We start from the raw sequence: 21,559 nt of genomic DNA on the forward strand, positions 1-21,559 counted from the left end.
GCCCTGACTCTGCCCTCTGGTTCCCACCAGGCGGCTGGAAGTTGTGGTCCCTATGGGGCGAGTGCACGCGGGACTGCGGGGGAGGCCTGCAGACGCGGACGCGCACCTGTCTGCCCGCGCCGGGTATCCAGGGCGGCGGCTGCGAAGGGGTGCTGGAGGAGGGCCGCCTGTGCAACCGCAAGGCCTGCGGCCGTGAGTGCGCGGAAGGGTGGGACGGGAGGAGTCGCGGGTGGGGGGGTGGGGAGAAGGGGCCCGGGCAGGGTCAGGTGGGGAAAAGGGCGGGGGGCTGGGTCTGGCCGGACCAGGGAAGGTGCTGGGGCCAGGTTAGGCCGGACTCGGGCTGTGAGAGGCGGGACCTGGGGTGGGGCGGGGTCGGAGGGGTGGAGCCTATCCAAGGGCGGGGCCAGGCTAGGCCGGGCTTGGGCTGTGAGGGGCGGGACCAGGGGTGGGGCCTAGCCAAGGGCGGGGCCAACTCCTCGTCCTGGCCGAGGGGCATCAGAAGTAACGGCCTAGGAGGAGGGGCGGGACCGGGTGTTAGACTGGATGCGGCTGTCTTAGCACCTGCGGACTGGGAATTCTGGGGTGCACGGGGAAGGCCGTCAGTGGGCTTCTCCCTCCACCCCGATCCCCAGCCCTGACCAGAGCTGCCTGTCCCAGCTGCATCTTGCCTCCAGGATGTATTTCTCTAATAAGGCTCTCTAATGACCTCATGCATATTTTAGCTGCTTCCATAAAGTTAAATCAAGTTATAATGAGACTGTCATTCTTCGGGTTGTTTCTTCCCCGATGAATTTTCCTGGGGAGAGGAGCTCATCTCAGAAGCCTGGGGAGGGCCCTGTGGTGTCTGGGCTGGGCCGCGGGGCGCAGGACCGCAGGCAGGATGCAGGACCGCAGGCGGGATGCTAAGGAGGGGACAGCAGCAGCCATCCACACCTGGCGCCCTGCGGGTGACGCTGCGGGCCCCGGGGGAAGAGAGGGAGGGGCGCAGGACAGTGGAGTCTGGACCGAACAGGGCTTGGCACCAGACCAGGGTGCCCTGGTCCCAGGTTTCTCAGCTGCCCAGTGGGACCAAGTGGCCCTGGTGCTGGCAAGCCTGGGCCCTACTGTGACTGAGGACTGAGGGACAAAGGGCCAAGAGCGCCCCTCTAGAGCTGCAGGGCGGGAGCCGCAGGCCAGGGCCTGGGCGCTTACCTGGACTCGCCCTGCAGCCGCCGGGCGCACCAATTCCAGGAGCCAGTCCCTGCGGTCCACGGATGCCCGGCGGCGTGAGGAGCTGGGGGACGACCTGCAGCAGTTTGGGTTCCCGGCCCCGCAGACAGGTAAGTGGCAGCGTCTGGGTGGGGCTGACAGCAAATGCACTAAAACTGGGAAGTGGGGAAAGTTGGTTCCAGGGTATTAGGTCTTTGGCCAAATACTGTACGTCATTAATTGCTGCTGATTCCAATTAATGACTGTAATAATTTCCCATAATTAGACTAACCTCTCAGGTGCCAGGCGCTGGTCTCCAGGCACACTGGATTTAGGAGAAATGGTGTGAGGCGAACGGGCCTGTCGAGAAAAAAAAAGGAGGGGGGAGCTCACGGGCCTTGCTGCGGCCACCTGGGGGGTCTGACCGCAGCGCAGGTACAGGGGCGGCAGCAGGCCTGTGATGCTGTAGGTCTGGGCCCACAGGTGACCCCGCGGCCGAGGAGTGGTCCCCGTGGAGCGTGTGCTCCAGCACCTGCGGCGAGGGCTGGCAGACCCGCACGCGCTTTTGCGTGTCGACCTCCTACAGCACGCAGTGCAGCGGGCCCCTGCGGGAGCAGCGGCTCTGCAACAACTCGGCCGTGTGTCCAGGTGGGCGGGGCGCCGGCAGGGGGCGGGGCGTCCTGGTAGGGGCGGGGTGTCGGAGCGGGACGTCAGGGGTTGGGGCGGGGCGTCCGGGTAGGGACGGGGCGCCGGCCTGGGGGCGGGGAGTCCGGGGCAGGTGGCTCGGCTGCCGGCTGGGCCGGACAGGGGTTGCAGAGCGCTATGTTCCCTCCGTAGTGCATGGCGCCTGGGACGAGTGGTCGCCTTGGAGCCTGTGCTCCAGCACCTGCGGTCGCGGCTTCCGGGACCGCACGCGCACCTGCAGGCCGCCCCAGTTTGGAGGCAACCCCTGTGAGGGCCCGGAAAAGCAAACCAAGTTCTGCAACATCGCTTTGTGCCCTGGTAGGTGAGAGGGAGGGCGCTAGGTGGGGTGAGACAGGAAAGGACCCCGTGGGCCACCGGCCAGCCCGCGGAGCCCAACTTTGCCCACTCAGACCCACCTGCTGGGGCCTCAGAGGTGAGATTGGAACCCCAGGCTGTGATCAGGCTGTAGGCCAGAGAACCTGCAATGTTCTCACTGGTGCGCCAGGGGTGTTGGGGTGCTGGGACCTTCTTGGGTGTCACACCCATGCCTCAGACTTCGTGGGGTGCTCACACCTGTACCCCAGATGGGGTGTGGGCCCTGGCTGTTCACACTGGCTTCCTGTTCCCTTCTTCCCCTGGGCCGGGCAGTGGATGGAAACTGGAACGAGTGGTCCAGCTGGAGCACGTGCTCCGCCAGCTGCTCCCAGGGCCGGCAGCAGCGCACGCGCGAGTGCAACGGGCCTTCGTATGGGGGTGCTGAGTGCCAGGGCCACTGGGTAGAGACGCGAGACTGCTTCCTGCAGCAGTGTCCAGGTCAGGCCATGCCCCGGGGCCTGCGGGTGGGGACCTGCAGTCCTGAGTCACTTGGCGGGCTGGGGGCTGCTGGGGGGCTCTGCAACGAGACCCCAGGGATATGGGGGTGGTGGTGGGGGGTCCCGGGGGCCGGTGCACACGGGGCACTTGTCTTATCGTGTATCAAGCTGAGCTCTGCCTTCCCCTCCCTGGTGTCAACTTCCTTCCGCTCCCGGCTCCCCACCCCTGCGTCCCCATGGCTCCTGCACACCCCTCGTCCCCATTCTTGTGCCTCCATGTGTGGCCGTGTCCTGCAGTGGATGGGAAGTGGCAGGCCTGGGCGTCCTGGGGCGGCTGCAGCGTCACGTGCGGGGGTGGCACACAGCGGCGGGAGCGCACCTGCTTGGGGCCCTTCTTTGGGGGAGTGGCCTGCCAGGGCCCCCAGGACGAATACCGGCAGTGTGGCGCCCAGCGGTGTCCCGGTGAGTGTCTCCACCCCACCCCACAGCTGGACCCTGAGTGGCGGGGGAGGCACTCGGGGCGCAGCTGGGGGACGACCGCTTTGTGAGGGTGGATATCCTGTGGCGTCTGGGCCCTCCTGACCCTGCAGCCAGCTCTCTGCCCCTCCCTGCATTCCCTCTCCCCTGCCCCGACTCATGTCTCTGGCCCTTGTCAGAGCCCCACGAGATCTGTGATGAGGACAACTTCGGAACTGTGGTCTGGAAGGAGACCCCGGCCGGAGAGGTGGCTGCGGTCCGGTGTCCCCGTAATGCCACAGGTGAGGGCCGAGGGGGCAGGGGCTGGCGGGGCACCTGTCCCTTCCTTGTGGGATGTGTTGGAGGCACCGAGATGCCCCTGGAGGCCTGCCCGAGAGCTGTCAGCACAGGGCACGTGGCCCAGACCCCGCCCGGGCAGCCCCGTGTACACCGAGGCCGGAGGGGTGCGGGCGGGGACCCAGGGCTGCCGTGTCCTAAGTCACCGGAACCGGTGCCAGCATGAAGCCCTTTAGTGTGACGTTCCACGATGTCACCACTTTACATGTGGGAAACCAGAGGCACAGAGCCCACACCCTTGCCCTGGGCTTGCGTGGCCAGTAACTGGGAAGTCGGCTTTGGACACAGTGGTCTTGATCCCCACGCAACCCTATGGAGTGATATGAAGTGTGGGAAAAGCAGGGTGGGCTCCCTGTGCAGAGACAGTTTGGGTTCCTTTCCCCTCTTGTCTGAGGAGCGTGTGCTGTGTGACATTCAGGAAGTACCTACCCTCTCTGAACTTCTATTTCTTTCTGTAAAACGAACTTGCTGTGGACTCCCCACCCCCCACCCCCCAATAAGGCTGGTGACCGTGGTGGAGGCTGTGTATTCCCAGCCGTGGCTTCAGCCCCCATGCCCTGTTCTGTTTACTGAATAATACAGGTTCTGGGGAACAACTTGCAAACCCAGGGAAGTAAAGTGGAAACACGAGTCGCAGGATGGTGTCACCTTTATAGCCTTTGCTTGTGTGATCCCTCATTTTCATTCTGCACCGTGCTGTAGACCAGGTGTCCCGAACTGCCCTGTGGCTCCTGTTGGGGGACAGTGTCCTGGCAGTTCCCTAGGGTCATCACGGCTGTGCCTGGCTCCCTGGGAGTAAGGTCTGGGTCATAGGCTGTGCCCATGTTCAAGGCCGTCCAACCTGACCCCAGTCAGCCCCAAGGCTGCCCAGCATCCACAGCACACCAGGGTCATGAGGGGCCCCCTGACCCCAGAGGTGGAGCCGGGCAGTGGTGGGCTGTTCCCCAGGGCTCTGGGTAGGAAGGGGCTCCGGGAGAAGCCCTGGGCTGAACTCTGAAGCCCGTCACTCGGCCCAGGGTTCAACCTCCACACAGGTAGGATGCCTGTAGGTTTGGCTCCTACCAGGCTCCAGTGCTTGGCTGGCAGCATCTGCTCAGAAATGTTTTGAGTGAAAGAAAGTCGCCGGGGGCCTGGTCCCTGTGCCAGCCCTGCTCCTGGAACACAGCCACAGGCGAGTGTCTGCTTCCAGGGCTGGGGGCCATCCAGAGAGCTGGAGGCACCTGGGAGCTGTGGCTGGGTGGGAGGGACTCTTGCAGCAGACGTGGGCATCCTCCTGAGAAGTGGGCGATGGAGCCGACCCCCCATCTCCACAGGCCTCATCCTGCGACGCTGTGAGTTGGATGAAGAAGGCATCGCCTACTGGGAGCCCCCCACCTATATCCGCTGTGTGTCCATTGACTACCGGAACATCCAAATGATGGTGAGGCTGGGCCCCGAGGTCTCCCACCCCACCCCTCCCATCACTCCAGGGCTCACCTCTACCCCCATTCTCAGACATAACCCTGCGTCCCCAGTGGCACGCTCTGTGAACGCGGGTCAGCGTGGCTGGGGCTGCAGAGCGCCCTCTGGGCATGGCGGTCCTTGGCACCTGCAGTCCAGCACCCGCACCATCCGTCCCCCTAGACCCGGGAGCACCTAGCGAAGGCGCAGCGTGGGCTGCCCGGGGAGGGCGTCTCCGAGGTCATCCAGACCCTGGTGGAGATCTCCCAGGACGGGACCAGCTACAGCGGGGACCTGCTGTCCACCATCGACGTCCTGAGGAACATGACAGAGATCTTCCGCCGGGCGTACTACAGCCCGACCCCTGGGGACGTGCAGGTGGGTACCCAGGAGGGCATTCCCCACCCCAGCCTTAGACCGAGTCCCGACCTCAGACTGAACCCTGAGCCGGGCCCTGCGCTGAGCCCCGACCCCGGCCACACTCTGACCCCGGCCACACTGAGCCATGACTCTGGTGCCTGATTCTCTGTTCTGGAGAAGGAAACAGCAGCTCACTCCAGTATTCTTTGCCTGGGAAATCCCATGGACAGAGAGCCTGGCGGGCTGCAGGCCCTGGGGTCACAGAGGCCGCGCACACATGCCTTTTCACTGGCCCTTCTTCCTTCTCCTTCCAGAACTTTGTGCAGATCATCAGCAACTTGCTGGCCGAGGAGAATCGGGACAAGTGGGAGGAGGCGCAGCTGGTACGCCTGCCCGCCTGGGGTGCTGCGGGCGTCTCCGCGCCTCCCCACTCCCCAGGCCGGCTCAGGGCGGGCTCTTGGGTTCAAATCCCAGATGGGCCTCTCCCAGGAAGTCACTCAGCCTTCTGAACCTCAGTGTCCCCGTCCGTCAGATGACAGGCCCACTGCACGGGGCTCAGGGAGGGGTCTGAGAAAGCGTGTTGGCCGTAGGGTGCGGGCCGGGACGTGGCAGTCCCTTCTCATCTGGAGAGAATGGTCGGCCTCCCCCCAACACTGACCGGGAACCTGCCACTCCCTGTACCCAGGGGCTGCGGTGCCCAGAGACCCCTGCTCTCCTCCCATCTGGACACCCAGCCATAGACCGGAGTGCCTCAGCTCCTCTGGGCTCAGTGTTCTCATCCACAAATATGCGGTGGACACTCAGGTCCAGAGCCCTGCGGGGTAGGGAGTGACCGGCAGGACCCCGTCAAGGAGGGAACAGATGAGGGAAGGAGGCAGCTGAGTCCCTGCTGCGGGGGCAGGGGACTCGGGTGACACTCAGCTCTGGCGCCTTCTTGGTTGGGCTGCCCCCCACCGCCTTGAGGCTCCCTGACCCTGCCCCCATCCCGTCCCCAGATGGGCCCCAATGCCAAGGAGCTCTTCCGGCTAGTGGAGGACTTTGTGGACGTCATCGGCTTCCGCATGAAAGACTTGCGGGACGCGTACCAGGTGACAGACAACCTGGGTAAGCCCCGCCCTCACTCTCTGACCCTCGGGCCTCACCTGGCACACCTGGACGGGGCCCTCCAGCCTCAGATTCTGGCCATGTCTGCCAGAACTTCAGGACCCCCGGGCCGGGTTCTAGGATGATCCTCAATGCACAGACCTGAGTCTCCTGACGATGGTCGGATGTGATCCTGGGAGGGGGTCGGTGTGGGGGCTCTTGGACCCAGACCAGGCCCTGGACACTTAAGAGTCTTGGGGTGCAGCAGGAAGCCCCAGCCACAGCTTCTATCTCCCCGGGGCTGGGGGCCCACAGTGCCTTGCCCTCGGTACCTGCTGTGCTGGGACCTCGGAGATTTGAAGGCAAGGTTGCACTCTGCTCCCAGAAGTGCTTGTCAGAGGGGCCTGGCGACACCCAGCTCAGTAGCACTGACAGAATCTCAAATGGGGAGGCGGCGGTGCAGGCCTCGAGGGGCTGGAGAGAGCCAAAGGCGGGCCTGGACTTGGGAGGCTGACGATGGCACAAGGACCTGCAGCAGCTGCATTCAATGATCACCACCACATCCTCTTAAACAGCTCTCCTGGCCACATTTGTCCAGGGCACCTCCCCAGATAATCTTCTCACAGTGAGGAGCTGGGGTGCGGCCCCGGGCCCAGCAGTGGTCCACACAGCGCAGAGGAGGGCAATGGTCACTGCCTCTGTAGAGGCTCCTGGGCCTCTGGGGATGTGTCCTCTGGGCCCACTGTGCTTGCTCGCACGCACCCGGGGACCTGCCCATGCAGGGATGAACGCCTGCTAAGCTAGAAGGTCCTAGAGCCCTGGTCCCGCCTTACGCCTTTGAGCTCAGGACCCCAGAGCTGGGGAGACCCCTGAGGCCAGGGGAGTGGGAGCAGCGTCCTCCTGTAGGTGGGGAGACCCCGGCCTGGAGGTCCCCTGGAGGCAGGGTCAGCAGGGCTCCAGGCTGCTGGGTCCCTTTCTCACTGGGCTGACAGGGCCCTTGTTCTGGGTGAGATGGGAGTGGCCGGAAAGCGGGCTCTTCTGTGGCCACATGTGACAGGCGTGGCCCGGAGGCCACCTCAGCTCTCAGCCCCCCAGCCCTGGACCTCTCTGTAGAGGCTGGACCCCTGGCCACCCAGCACCACCCACAGCCCCTGAAGGTGGGCCAGGCCCAGGCCGAGTCCCCTGACCTTCCACCTCCAGGGAGCCTGTCCGGAGCCAGTGGACATTCAGGGCCCAGCCTTTGTCACCAAAGGAGGCCCTGGACTCCTCCCATCACCCCTCATTAGCCCTCCCACCCCATGTATCCACACACCCCCATTCTCCCCTACACCCCACTCACGCACTGGCACCTGTGTACCCTACACATATACACTCTCTGCACCCACTGTACACCCACACCCCGATTCACCCCACTCATATACTCACAGCCCGGTGCCCTATGCACCCAATGCCCTACGCCCTGCGCACCCCGTGTACCCCCTGCACACCCCTCGCATGGTGTGGCTGGATGGCCCCACGAACACTGCGCCTGTTCTGAGCCAGGAGCAGCCCCGTGATGGTCCCACCCAACTTCCCGTCCCAGGGCCAAGGCTCCGTACCCTGAAACCGCTCTGTCTCCGTCTCCCTTTGTCTGTCGCTGTTGTCTCTCACCTCCCCCCACCCCCCACCCCGCCGCAGTCCTCAGCATCCACAAGCTCCCAGCCAGCGGAGCCACCGACATCAGCTTCCCCATGAAGGGCTGGCGGGCCACAGGCGACTGGGCCAAGGTGCCGGAGGACAGGGTCACTGTGTCCAAGAGTGTCTTCTCCACGGGGCTGGCAGGTGAGGGCCTCAGGGGGCTGGAGGAGCTCCCCAGAGTCTAGAACTTCTCAGTCCCCCCAAAGAACTTCCCAGCCCCACTCCAGAAGCACTCCAGAAGTTCTGACGTGCTGCATCAAGGGCCAGGGTGGTGTCCGTTGCTTCTACACAATCTCAGTGTTCCTGAGATTGCCCCCTCTTCCAGGAAGCCCTCTTTGACCTCCCTATGTTGGGAGGCCCCAAGCAATCTTGGCTGAATAGACCCCCTCATCACAGGGAGGGAGAGGGTCTTGCCTGGTGTCACACAGCAGGCGATTCCAGTTCCCAGGAAGAGAAACTGTGCCCTGCCTGCCCCTGGCTTTCAGGGGCCACTCAGGGAGACCGAGGAGGTACCTCAGCTCCACGGCAGTGCTGTGTCCATGGTGGGGGTGGCAGGGGGGGACACACACTCCTCTTGCCCAGCAGGGCCTTGGCCTGGGGGTGGTGGGAGGAGGGCGACCACCGTGCTCTCTTCCAGAGGCTGATGACTCGTCTGTGTTTGTGGTGGGCACTGTGCTTTACCGAAACCTGGGCAGCTTCCTGGCCCTGCAGAGGTGGGCATCACGGGCACAGGTGGGAACTGGGGAGGCTGGGTCTGGCGGAGGTGTGGGCTGGGGAGGCCCGGCCTGGGGGGTGGGGGCTGGGTAGGCCGGGCCTCGGGGGTGGGGGCCTGGGGAGGCTGGGTCTAGGGGTGGTGGCCTGGGGAGGCTGGGTCTGGGGGGTTGGTGCCTGGGGAGGCTGGGCCTGGCGGGTGGGGACCTGGGAGGCCAGGCCTAGGGAGATGGGGCGAGGGGCTCCTGACCCCAGCATGGCCTGCCGGCTGTCCCCCAGGAACACGACTGTCCTGAACTCCAAGGTCATCTCGGTGACGGTGAAGCCCCCGCCTCGCTCCCTGCTCACACCCTTGGAGATCGAGTTCGCCCACATGTACAACGTGAGTACCCTCCGTGTGCACATCCGCGTGCATGGACCCCTCCACCTGTCCCCGTGTGCACACACGTCGCGGCCTCTGGCTGGCCTTGAGAGAGAGCTCCTTTACCCCCGAGTGGTGGGCGGGGACAGTGGCTGGCAGAGCTTCGGGGACTTGCCCAGGGTCACAGGCAGGGACTGAAGGAGCCGAATGCAGCCTAAGCCGGGTCCTAGGCTGCTGCTCCCGGGCCCTGCCAGGCCAGCTGCTCCTTGGAGAGGATGGAGCCATCCTCTGCCGTGTTCCCCCCGGCAGGCCCACCATGCTCTCCTCCCCGGGCTCTCCATTGGGCCTAAGACACCCTTGACCACCGAGAGCCTGCCCACACCCGCTCCGCTCTTCAGCCAGGACGGGCAGCGTCGTCCGGCGCTGGGCCATGCCCAGCCTCTCTGTGCCTGGCCCCTCCCTCATCAGGCGGGAGCCCCCCTGTAATCACCCCGCAGCCTGTGGGGCAGGGGTGCTTGCCGAGCCCTGTCTGTGCCCCTGACCCTCCCAGTGGCCATTTCGTATTAAGCGGAATCGGCCGCTGCTGCCCAGCCCCTCTCAGAGAGGGGACAGGGGTCCCCGAGGCCAGGCAGTGGGCTGGGGGCTGAGCCAGCCCCTTCCCTGCTCTGGGCCTCAGTTTCTCCTCTGCAAACGCTGTCTCTGGGGAGCAGTGGAGGCAGGGCGCCAGGCGGGGCACCGGGACCCTGCGTGGACACCGCCTCAGGTGGGGCTCGAGGACGGGTAGGTGGCCTGACTCCCCCATCTCTCCCAGGGCACCACCAACCAGACCTGCATCCTGTGGGACGAGACGGACCCGTAAGTGTCTCAGCTGTGCGGCCTCCAGGGCGGGCTCGGCGGCCAGGAGGGAGGGGCCTGGGCTGCAGCTTCGGGGCCACCTGCTGACCGACCCCGCACACCCGTCGGGCACGGTGTCTCCCTGCCTGATCCAACACTGACGGTGCAGGGGGCCATGCAGCCAGTTTCCCACCCCTCCTAGGGAGCTCCGTGGCTGCGGGCCCAGAGGCCTGCGGGGGTCCCCAGGCCAGGTGAGGGGAAGGGGCATGGCCACAGAGCCGGGCAGCTGGGTGAGACCCAGGGTGACCGATGGGACGCAGAGGTGGGCACTCCTGGGGTCTCGGGCCCAGCTCCCTGCCTGGCACACAGCACCCGCCTGTGTCAGGCCCTGTCGCCCTGCTGTTATGAGTGGGGGCGGGGCACCGGGCTGGACTGGCCAGGCTGTGATTCAGGGTCACAGCACGTGCATGGGCGCCCAGAGCAGGGTTCCTCCCAGACACAGGGAGACAAGGGGAGAGGCAGGTGGGGGCTCGTGTAGTCACAGGAAAGTCTGTGCAAAGGCCCCAAAGTGGGGGCAGCCCTCAGAGGCAAGGAGGGTCAGAGTTTGGGGAAACTGGGCAGGAGAGAGCTTGGCAGCTGGAACCTGATGGACCAGGTGGGCCTGGTGGGGACCCGGCCTTCCCCCAAGGCGTCTGGTGCCCACTGGGGAGGGGGGGACCCGGCCTTCCCCCAAGGCGTCTGGTGCCCACTGGGGAGGGGGGACCCGGCCTTCCCCCAAGGCGTCTGGTGCCCACTGGGGAGGGGGGGACCCGGCCTTCCCCCAAGGCGTCTGGTGCCCACTGGGGAGGGGGGGACCCGGCCTTCCCCCAAGGCGTCTGGTGCCCACTGGGGAGGGGCGGTCAGAGAGCGGCATGCCATAGTCACCACCTGCCTCCCGCAGCCCTGGCACTGCCAGTCCCCAGGCCAGCCCCAGGGCCATGGGGTACGTCCCTCATGCCGTGGGCAGTGCAGTGATGGAGGTGTGTCCTGTGAGGTCAGGGGAGGCTCCCAGAGTGGCCGACCCGTGAGGAGGACACGTTCTCCTGGCAGAGGATGGAGGGGGGTCTCAGGCAGAAGCAGTTTAAGCAAAAGTGTGGAGTTTGGAAGGTACAGGAAGAATGTGAGGCATGGCCAGTAAGAGTGGGCAGCCATAGGGGCAGGGGTGTGGGGCGGGAGGGAGGCTACAAGGGGCAGTTTGTAGGGGCTGTGGACCTGTGGAAGTTGTTGGGGAGGGATGTGATTACTATGCGTCCATCAAAATTCTCCACCCACCCATCCTATCCATCCATCCATCTGTCCATCCATCCTCCCATCGATCCATCCTCCGCCCACCCATCTGTCCATCCATCCTCCCATCCATCCATCCATCCATCCATCCTTCCATCCATCTGTCCACCCACCCACCCATCCATCCATCCTCCACCCACCCGTCCTCCCATCCTATCCATCCATCCATCTGTCCTTCCATCCTCCCATCCATCCATCCTTCACCCACCCATCTGTCCATCCATCCTCCCATCCATCCATCTGTCCATCCATCCATCTGTCCATCCATCCTCTCATCCATCCATCCACCCATCTGTCTATCTACCCACCCATCCATCCATCCTCCACCCACCTGTCCTCCCATCCTCCCATCCACTCTTCCACCCACCCCATCCATCCATCCATCTGTCCACCCACTGATCTGTCCATCCATCCTCCCATCCATCCATCCTCCCACCCACCCATCCTCCCATCCACCCATCCACTCTTCCATCCACCCCATCTGTCCATCCTCCCACCCTCCCACCCGTCCCTCCTCAGTGATTCCTGACCACTGACAGAGCATGCTCTACGAGGTGCTGGTGCTCAGCCTCCTCCTGTCCCCTGTGAGGAAGGACAGGAAAGTAGGAACATCTAGATCCCTGTGAAACTGTCCAGTCACGCCACATGCCAAGAAGTGGAAGCAGTGGATCTGGTGGCAGGTGGGGTGAGGAGCCCGAGAGCAGGTTCACAGAAGCCTCTCTGGGGTGGTGTTTGAGAGACGCCTGCTCAGCACCGCACGTGGGTGATTGGGGACAAGCATTTTGGCAGAAGGAACAGACAGTGCAAAGGCCCCGTGGTGAGAGAGTGCAGGCCCGTGCGTGGACTTCACTGCCCTTGCCTGCTCTGGGGTTTGAAGACAGGGTCGGGGAAGCACCGGGGTGGACCCTGTGACCCCAGGAAACCAGCCCTCTGGCTTTGTGCTGGAGACTGTTTTTCTCTGAGTTTCGCGAGTAGCATAAACTTTGCACAAAATGGACTGACAGAAAAGGGTGAAAAAAGAAAAGGCAAGAACGAGGGCTCGCGTCCTCCCAGGCTGGCCCCTGTGGCCATCATGTGACTGCTGTCCACTCCGTCTGGCCCCTGACGTCAGCACAAGCCCCTCCCCACAGTCCAGAAACCCTCCCACTGGGCTGTTCAAAGGTGGCCCGGAGCCCCTGAGGTGGCTGGTTCACCCAGCAGCCCTGCCCTTGGATAGCTCTGCTCACATTTATGATTGTTTTTTTGGCATCAAATCCCTGGACAACTTCAAGGCCTTGGTAGTAAATTGCTTTCCAGAAAGGTGGACCCATCCTTCCCCTTTGCTCTCCAGGGGCAGCAGGTTGTGAGAGGCCTGGCCAGCCCAATGAGTGTCGGGTTCACTGTCCCCGGGGCACGGTCGGGGCAGATCCCGCCCCCTGGGAGTGTCCCCGTGGCCGGAGTCTGCCTGCTTGTGTGTGGGAGCAGAGCGGGGGTAGGGGGTGGACAGTGGCCAGGCCCATGGGACACTCACGTCTGGCTGTGGCCTCCACTAACCTGAGGCCTGCCCACACCCCAGGCTTCCTTTGCCCTCTCCGGTACCCCCTGGACAGGTGGAACTGTTAAGGCCTCTGTGCCTGGGCCCAGGGCCCTGTGGGCAGGGGGAAGGTGCCAACAGCTGGGCCGCGTTGGAGGTGCCCCAGAACGCATGCACCCACCAGCTCCCTGCTCAGTCCCGGGGTGGCCCTGGGAGCCCTGCCTGTTACTTCTGGAGAAGCTAAGGCTCTGGAAGGTTGGTGCTTCAGCTCAGGGTAGGGACCGAAGCTTCTGCCCCAGAACTGGACAGCCCGGGGCCCAGAAGTCATGGGGTGGGGGCACGGGGCAGGAGGGAGGCAGCTGGCTCTCCCCGCCCATGGTTTGTGCTGGAAGCACCTCCCTCTGTGGCCAGGTGAGGCCATCTCTCACGTAAAAGGGCTCAGAAGAGCCAATGGTTTCCCAGGTGACCTGAAGCAGGGACCAGGGCCAGGGCCCCAGGTTGCTTCCACCGGTGTGCCCACGGATCAGGTCTCTGTTGGCATGGGCCTGTGTTTGGATGAGAAAGGGTCTCATGTCTGCAGAATTGTGTGTATGTGGGTGGGGGGGAGGGATCGGTGGGAATTGAGAGCAGCTAGCGACCTTCAGCTGAGAAGCAGTGAGCTTCTGACCCATGACTGTCTTGGCTCTGGTCACTGCAGGAGCTTAGACCCCAAGCCAGACTGAGCCCGGCCCTGGCACGCTCTGACTCCTGGCCCTGGGCACACACTGAGCCCAGCCCTGGCACGCTCTGACTCCTGGCCCCGGGCACACACTGAGCAGCGTCTCACCCGGCGTCACTTGCGCGTGCTCACATGTAACATGCAACTGTGCACGTGTCATGTGTGTGGAGGGCCGCCTCCTCTTGCAGACACACGCACCCGTCAAGCATGTGACACACTCTTCTCGGAAAGTCTGAGTCAGGCTTCCCACCCACAGTGCAGACCCTCCACCTGCCTCGCCCCCAGTCACACACGCACTCTTGCACACACAGGCTCAGCGTCTACACTTGGGGCGACTGCTCACAGCGAGGCTCACGGCCGCCCCCCTACACCCCCACACCCTTATGCCAGCCTGGCCAGTGGCAGTGAGGGCCTAGGGGGCAGGGCTGCTAGGGAGGGAAAGGGAGTCTTCTCAGAATTCTCAGATGTTTAGGTGGCGGGGGAGGGGAGTCTGGAAGGATGGGCTGGTGGTGGCGGGGTTGACGAAGGCCAAAAGCACCGCCCGGAGTTCATGTCTGTGGTTCTGAAAGGACAGCTCCCTGTGTCTTTCTCAGAAGCTGCAAATGTTTTGCGGTTTCCTTTTTAAAAATTAACAACTGAGAATTACACAGAGCAGAGAAGTCAGAGCGGGCAGGCCCTCGGAAGTCACCTGCTCTGGCTGAGCCCCAGCGTGGGGACGTCAGGACAGGACAGGCCTGGGTGCTGTGCCCCCATTTCGGAAGGTGCTGTGCCCTATACCAGGCCCACGCGGGCTCCAGGGTTTCATGCCCACCACATCTTGTGCTCCCGGGTCCACACTCGAGTCAGCTGTAAAGGCTCTGAGAAGTCCTGCAGCGGGCTGCTATTGAGTCAGGTTGGGGGTTTCCCTAACTAGTGGGCGCTTGGCACCCCTACACTCTGGAACTTGAGCTGGGAGAGCAGACGCTGGGACAGGCTGGTGGAGGGCGGGGTGCTCCCCCAGTCTGTAGGGTCTTCTCCAAAGCCTGACTGCCCGCCAGACACCTTCCAGCATTCACTCACACAGCTTTCTCAGTCGGGCTGAGGACCGGGCCCAGAGTTCTGTTCGACAAGCCTCGGGTGCCCTGTAGGTGTGCCAGTCCGGGCTCTCTCCCCACCCCCTGCAGGTGCAGCTATCCTGGGGGATGCTCATGACCCAGGCCCGGGCCCCTCCCTGGGGTCCTTGCCCAAGTGCGTGTCCTGGTCCCTTTAAGAGCATTGCCCCTCCCCCACCAAAGTCCTTGGTTTCCTTGGAGAGGGCCGTGAGGGGGCAGGCCGAGGGGGGCAAGCGGAAGGGAGACTTGGCAGGGTCCCCAGGTCGCTGTCAGCGGCCGGTTCCCAGCCCGATTTCTCCCACGCCGTCTGGTTCCTGATGGGGGCAGAGAAGGCGGGCGAGGGGGGCAGGCGGGGGAAGGGGAGACAGCTGGATACAGAGGCCTTTTGGTGGCCCTTCATGAGCGTGGGTGGGAGGTGGGGTCATGCTCTGCGCCCCCACCTGGGTGGGGAGCTAGGGCCGGGGGAGGGGTGCAGGGCTGCTCTCAGCGGTGAGACCACCCACCCCCAGCCCCTGCTCTGGACTCAGCCCCAGCCCCTTCCCCAGCGCCCCCTCCATTCTCTGAGCCTCCCCGGACTGTGTACTTGTGGAGTGGGGGGCCTGGCAGAGGCCCGCTCTGAGCCTGCCCTCCTCGAGGGGCATCTGAGTCCGGGCCTGCCCGTCTCGGCTGGGTTTGGGACCTGGAGGGGACAGACAGCATGGGTCACGGCCCAGGGACAGCAGCTGTGCTCAGAACCTGGGCCAGTGAGTCCCCCACCTTGGCAGGCAGCCCGGCTCCCAAGCCACAGTCCTCCGCCCCACGGGCCCCTCTCCACTCCCCTCCTTGGCGCCAGCTAGAACGCCTGGCGCCTTTGTCCCTGGTCCTTGTGCCTCTTCTCTGGCCTCAAAGCCACCTGCTTCTGGAGGCCTCTCTTCCTGTTTTCCTACATGCCCCCCAGGTCCCCTGCTTCTCAGCTCTGACTCCCATTTGCCAAAATTCTGTGTATATGCATGTGCCCCCGTATGAGAGTGTGAGCCTCCTGATCAGAGTGTGAGCCCCCCAATCAGAATGTGAGCCCCCCCAGCAAAGTGTGAACCCCCCATCAGAGTGTGAGCCCCCCATTAGAGTGTGAGCCCCCAGAGTGTGAGCCCGTCCAGCAGATTGTGAGTCCTTCAGAAGAGTGTGAGCCCCCGAATCAGAGTGTAAGCCCCCAGCAGAATGTGAGCCCCCCCAATCAGAGTGAGCCCCTAGCAGAGTGTGAACCCCCATCAGAGTGTGAGCCCCCAGCAGAGTGTGAACCCTCCATCAGAGTGTGAGCCCCCAGCAGGATGTGACTTCCCTTAACAGAGTGTGAGCCCCCCAGCAGAGTGTGAACCCCCATCAGAGTGTGAGCCCCCAGCAGAGTGTGAACCCTCCAGAGTGTGAGCCCCCAGCAGGATGTGACTTTCCTTAGCAGAGTGTGAGCCCCCCAGCAGAGTGTGAACCCCCATCAGAGTGTGAGCCCCCAGAAGAGTGTGAACCCCCATCAGAGTGTGAGCCCCCAGCAGGATGTGACTTCCCTTAGCAGAGTGTGAGCCCCCCAGCAGAGTGTGAACCCTCCATCAGAGTGTGAACCCCCATCAGAGCGTGAGCCCCCAGCAGAGTGTGAACCCTCCATCAGAGTGTGAACCTCCATCAGAGTGTGAGCCCCCTAGCAGGATGTGAGCTCCCCTAGCAGAGTGTGAGCCCCCAGCAGAGTGTGAGCTCCCCTAGCAGAGTGTGAGCCCCCAGCAGTGTGAAACTCCCAGCAGAGTGTGAAACCCCCAGCATAGTATGAGCCCCCCAGCAGAGTGTGAGCCCCCCATCATAGTGTGAGCCCCCCAGCAGAGTGTGAGCCCTCTCCTCATACAGGGCCTGGGTGTCCCCATCCAGTGTCCCCCACCCGCTTGCTTTCACTTCCCGCTGGAAGGAACACTGGGGCAGGGGTGGGGCTCTGCCAGGAGAGGGAGCATCACAGACACGTGGACATGCATTCGAGTGCTGAAGGCGGGTGGGCGCTTTCCTGGGTGGAGTCAGGGCCTGTGGGTCTACTGTGTCAAGTCCAGCTGTTCCCTTCCTGCACCTCCCCACTTCTGTGGCTCCGTGAGTCTGGATGCCCGAGTCGGTGGTGGTCATGGAGGAGGGGTCGGGGCTGGCACGTCAGGGGAGGCACAGTGTGGCTGTCCTGAGCTCCCGGGATCTGCTGGATGCGGGTGGGGGCAGCACTGGATGGCTCGGTTTGGGAGGATGTCAAGGTGCTCACGAAGCTGCCAGAGGTGGGGAGGGGCAAGTGGACCAACCACATGTTCTGTCCCTGGTCAAGTGGCCTGTGGTCAGGGGGGCTGGGAGGGGCCACTTGAATCTTCCCCCCGCCCTGGCTCTTGCACCCGCACTGATCTGGGGATGAGGGGACAAGGAAGAGCCTGTCCCTCCCTGCCCTCATGGAGGAGGGGGCATCAGGGAGGTCAGTGCTGGGCCCTGAGCACATGGGGCAGTGCTCGCAAGTGGGGAGGGCGCTCACCTCCCTCCTCCACTGAGATCTGGGGGCTCCAAGAGGGGCTGCCTGGGGCAACAGAGACAGCTACGAGGGGCTGGGGGACTGGGGGTCCGTGTACCGGGATGGGCCTGGAGGGTGTGAGGTGACTCTCCTCCCTTGCGCCACTTGCTTCCCCATGCTTGGGATGTGCAGTTGCTAGTTTTCTGAGGCAGAAAAGTCTTCATCAAAACCCCAGCTCTCCAGGCTGCCCGGTGGCTTGCTGGTGGTATTGAGAGGGTCTGAGGTCCTCTTCTCTGCAAAGAACCAACTCAGGATGCAGATGGCAAGAGGTGCAGGAGACAGGAAAGCTTCCATGTTAGCAGGAAGGGTGGAGTGACCACGGTGACCATTATCCTTTCCTGGCCTGGAAATGCCCCTGATGGAATGACCTTGAGGTTCACCTTGGAGGGTGGGGTGTGGTCAGTGGTGTGGAGGATCAGATGATGCTGATGGTGAGGTTGCCTGGGTTCAGCCCATCGTGATTGACGGTCATGGTGGGTGATGAGGCCTCCTGCAAGACGGTTTCTGCCTACACAGGGCCCTGGACGTGGAGGGTTGAGTGTTGGTGATGGGGGTTCCCAGCTAGTGTCAGTCCACAGACACAGGGCTGGCTCGGCAGTGATGGCAGCCACGGGGCACTGCTGACAGCGGAGGTGGCCTGGTGAGCTCGGTGACCAGGTGACTGTGGCAAGAGTGGCAGCTATGGCAGCGATGCGGCGGCGGCGGCGGCGGTGATAATGTCGGTGCAACGGCGCTGTTGCTGCTGATGGCGTGATGGGCAGTGGTGATGACCACGGTGGCAGTGAGGGCCGCTGCCAGTGGTGGTAACGGTGACGGTGTTGGCGGTGGGGGTGACAGTGAAGGTGGTGGTAACGGGGATGCTGCTGCTGATTGCACGGTGCTGCTGCTGCTGGTGATGCGGTGGAAACGGCAGTGGTGTTGAGGATGGTATTGGGGCGGCAATGGTGATGCTTTTAATGACCCAGTTAAGCACGATGGTGGGGTCACTCACCTAGAGCCAGACATCCGGAGTGTGAAGTCAAGTGGGCCGTAGGAAGCATCAGTACGAACAAAGCTAGTGGAGGTGATGGAATTCCTGCTGAGCTATTTCAAATCTTAAAAGGTGATGCTGTGAAAGTGCTGCACTCAATATGCCAGCAAATTTGGAAAACTCAGCAGTGGCCACACGACTGGAAAAGGTCAGTTTTCATTCCAATCCCTAATAAAGGCAATGCCAAAGAATGTTCAAATTACCCTATACAACTGCACTCATTTCACATGGCAGCAAGATCATGCTCAAAATCCTTCAAGTTAGGTTTCAATAGTACATGGACCGAGAACTTCCAGATATATAAGCTGAATTTAGAAAAGGCAGAGGAACCAGAGATCAAATTGCCAACATACACTGAATCATAGAAAAAGCAAGGGAATTCCAAAAAAAAATCTACTTCTGCTTCGTTAACTACACTAAAGCCTTTGACTGGGTAGATCACAACAAACTATGGAAAGTTCTTAAAGAGATGGGAATACAGACCACCTTACCTGCCTCCTGAGAAACCTGTATGCAGGTCAAGAAGCACCAGTTAGAACTGGACATGCAACATGGGCTGGTTCAAAATTGGGAAAAGAGTATGTCAAGACTGTATACTGTCACTCTGATTATTTAACTTACATGCAGGAAACATCATGAGAAATGCCAGGCTGGATGAATCACAAGCTGGAATCAAGATTGCTGGGAGGTATAGCAACAACCTCAGATATGCAAATGATACCACTTTAATGGTAGCAAGTGAAGAGGAACTCAAGAGTCTCTTGATGAAGATGAAAGAGAACAGTGAAAAAGGTGGTTTTAAACTCAACATTCAAAAAACTAAGATCATGGCATCTGGTCCTGTCACTTCATGGCACACAGATGGGGAAACAGTGTCAGATTTCATTTTCTTGGGCTCCAAAATCAGTGCGGACGGTGATTGCAGCCATGAAATTGAAAGACGTTTGTTCCTTGGAAGGAAAGCTATGACAAACCTAGACAGCATAAAAAGCAGAGACATCACTTTGCCAACAAAGGTCCATAGCCAAAGCTATGGTTTTTCCAGTAGTCACGTATGGATGTGAGAGTGGGACCATAAAAAAGGCTGAGTGCCAAAGAATTGACGCTTTCAAACTGTGGTGCTGGAGAAGACTCTTGAGAGTCCCTTGGACTGCAAGGAGATCAAACTAGTCATTCCTAAAGGAAATCAGTCCTGAATATTCATTGGAAGGACTGATGCTGAAGCTCCAATACTTTGGCCACCTAATTTGAAGAGCTGACTCACTGGAAAAGACCCTGACACTGAGAAAGATTGAAGGCGGGAGGAGAAGGGAACGGCAGAGGATGAGATGGTTGGATGGCACCACTGACTCAATGGACATGAGTTTGAGCAAGCTCCGGGACATAGTGAAGGTCAGAGAAGCCTGGAGTGCTGCAGTCCATGGGGTCTCAAAGAGTCGGACACGACTGAGCGACTGAACAACAGATGGCGATGATGTCGTGGTGAAGGTGGTCCAATGATGTGATACGGTGATATGCCCATGTCATTCCTGGTGCTGGTGGTGCTGTTAACAATGGAACGCTGGTGTTGGTGGTGGTGTGGCGGTGCTGACAGTGGCGGAGGTAACGACTGTGCTGCTGCTGATGGTGGTGACGTTGCTGCTGGTGGCGGCGGCTTCCGTGGGAGCCGTGGGGTGGAGGTCGTGGTGACAGTTATGGTGGTCTCAGCTCTTTGGGAGATTTGAAGCCCCTCCCAGGAACTAGGACTTGCCCATGGCACAGTTTTCGAGGCCGACTGCAGCACACAGGGTCAGACACCAGCCCGGGGAGATGAGAGGACTGGGTGCACGGGCCGAGGAGAGGGTGTCCTGGAGGAGCTGGGCTGGCTGAGGCTGTGAGCTCTGGTATCTCCTGGAGCTGAGGAAGTGGCCGTGGAGGTGCCCATGCCCAGCAGAGGGCCTGAGCAGGCCGGCGAGGGACTCGCGTCCTGAAAGCGAGTGACCAGCCAGCCTGGAGCGTGAGGGTGAGGCGTGAAGGCACAGCCCGTTGGCTGGCGGGGGGAGCTGACAGGCTGGACAGAGCTAGGCCTGCGGTGCAGGAGGCGGAGGTCTGAGTGGGCGGCAGAGGCTCAGGTAGGCTTCATGGAAGCTGAGCTGGCAAGGGTCAGCAGGTGGGCTGAGGCTGGCAGGACCCCAGCCTTCCCAAGCCAGAGGACTTCCTGGCAGGGCTGGGGAGTTCCGGGTCCCAGACTCACCTGGGGCCCTGGTGGCCTTGCCCAGGAGGGTGGGTCAGTCAGTGAAGAACCACCAGGTCCTGAGGACAGCCAGTTTCCCAGCCTGGGGCGGGCCTGCGGCCTAGGGCCCCGACTCAGAGGGAGCGGCGCCAGCTGAGAGCCAGGAGATGGCCATCGCAGCTTTGTGGGGAACGTGAGATGCCCCGGAGGCCCTGGTCACTGCCTGATGAATGCTGAGGGAGCCCGAGACGCTGTCAGCGCTGGGAGAGCAGCCCATGAGCAGGGGTGCAGGCTGGACGGGTATGCTCTGCCCTGACATGTATCCATCCCCCGGGGTCCCCAGACCCTGAACCAAGATGAGATGGAACTGACGTGGGTCTGCCCTGTGGGCTCTCAGCAGCCAGACGGGGAGACGGGGGCTGGGCACGGAACTCGAGCTTGAGGAGGCCTCCTGGAGATGGCAGTGCCTCGGGGGAGCCCCAAAAGATGAGGCTGAGTCAGGGGACAGATGAGTGTGTGGTCAGAGGGACTGGCCAGGACCCAGACCTGGAGGCAGGAGGGGCGCCTGTGTTGAGCCGCCGGTGGCTCCTCTGGGCTGGTACATGCAAGTGGGGCTGCCAGGCTGGGGGTGGGGAGGGCCTGGCGGTCACTTTGAGCTCCAGCCGCTGGCTGAGGTAGGACCCAGAAAAGCAGCACCAGGGTAGCACCTGGTGCAGGAGCCAGGTGCAACGCTTAGGAACTCACTGCGTATCCCAGCAGGCTCCCTGGACGAGGCGGCTCAGCAGAAGCCTTGATCTGTGGATCAGTGGTCAACAGGGGGTCAACAGTCAATAGAGGGAGGTGGGAGGTAGGCACTCTGGATGTGTCCCGTACGATCCCGCAGGGGTTGTGCCTGGAATGGGTGGTCTGGGGAGCACAAAGGCCAGGCTGAGGGAGCCCCTGCCTGCAGAGACACCGTGCCCACTCCCTGTTCCCTCACTAGGGTGATCTGTGCCCACTCTGGCTTCTTTCTGCTGTGTGGGAGGACACCTATGAGTCACTCACACTCCAGTGTGAATTAGCCCATCAAACCCCAGGGGACCCCAAGGCACAGTCCCATAATAGCGCCTGCTCTGTGGGCCGGTGGGAGGCATCCTGAGCGCAGTGAAGGCC

The 21,559-nt window shown here is 62.3% G+C and overlaps 1 protein-coding gene across 7 annotated transcripts in view; it reads left to right on the plus strand.

Annotated features, from left to right (window-relative positions):
* ADGRB1 (adhesion G protein-coupled receptor B1) overlaps nt 1-21,559 on the plus strand; it is a 76,922-nt gene that overhangs the window by 22,746 nt on the left and 32,617 nt on the right. For all 7 annotated transcript variants that reach the window (XM_044928904.2, XM_044928902.2, XM_044928898.2 and 4 more), the window contains exons 3-17: nt 31-192; nt 1,209-1,319; nt 1,672-1,836; nt 2,026-2,190; nt 2,521-2,685; nt 2,982-3,146; nt 3,341-3,442; nt 4,811-4,917; nt 5,121-5,315; nt 5,612-5,680; nt 6,293-6,401; nt 8,058-8,201; nt 8,695-8,770; nt 9,048-9,150; nt 9,941-9,984. In XM_044928904.2, the coding sequence (XP_044784839.1) occupies nt 31-192; nt 1,209-1,319; nt 1,672-1,836; nt 2,026-2,190; nt 2,521-2,685; nt 2,982-3,146; nt 3,341-3,442; nt 4,811-4,917; nt 5,121-5,315; nt 5,612-5,680; nt 6,293-6,401; nt 8,058-8,201; nt 8,695-8,770; nt 9,048-9,150; nt 9,941-9,984 (1,882 nt within the window). The remainder of the gene's footprint in view (nt 1-30; nt 193-1,208; nt 1,320-1,671; nt 1,837-2,025; nt 2,191-2,520; nt 2,686-2,981; nt 3,147-3,340; nt 3,443-4,810; nt 4,918-5,120; nt 5,316-5,611; nt 5,681-6,292; nt 6,402-8,057; nt 8,202-8,694; nt 8,771-9,047; nt 9,151-9,940; nt 9,985-21,559) is intronic.

The sequence above is a fragment of the Bubalus bubalis genome, chromosome 15 (assembly GCF_019923935.1).
Source record: "Bubalus bubalis isolate 160015118507 breed Murrah chromosome 15, NDDB_SH_1, whole genome shotgun sequence".
Taxonomy (NCBI): domain Eukaryota; kingdom Metazoa; phylum Chordata; class Mammalia; order Artiodactyla; family Bovidae; genus Bubalus; species Bubalus bubalis.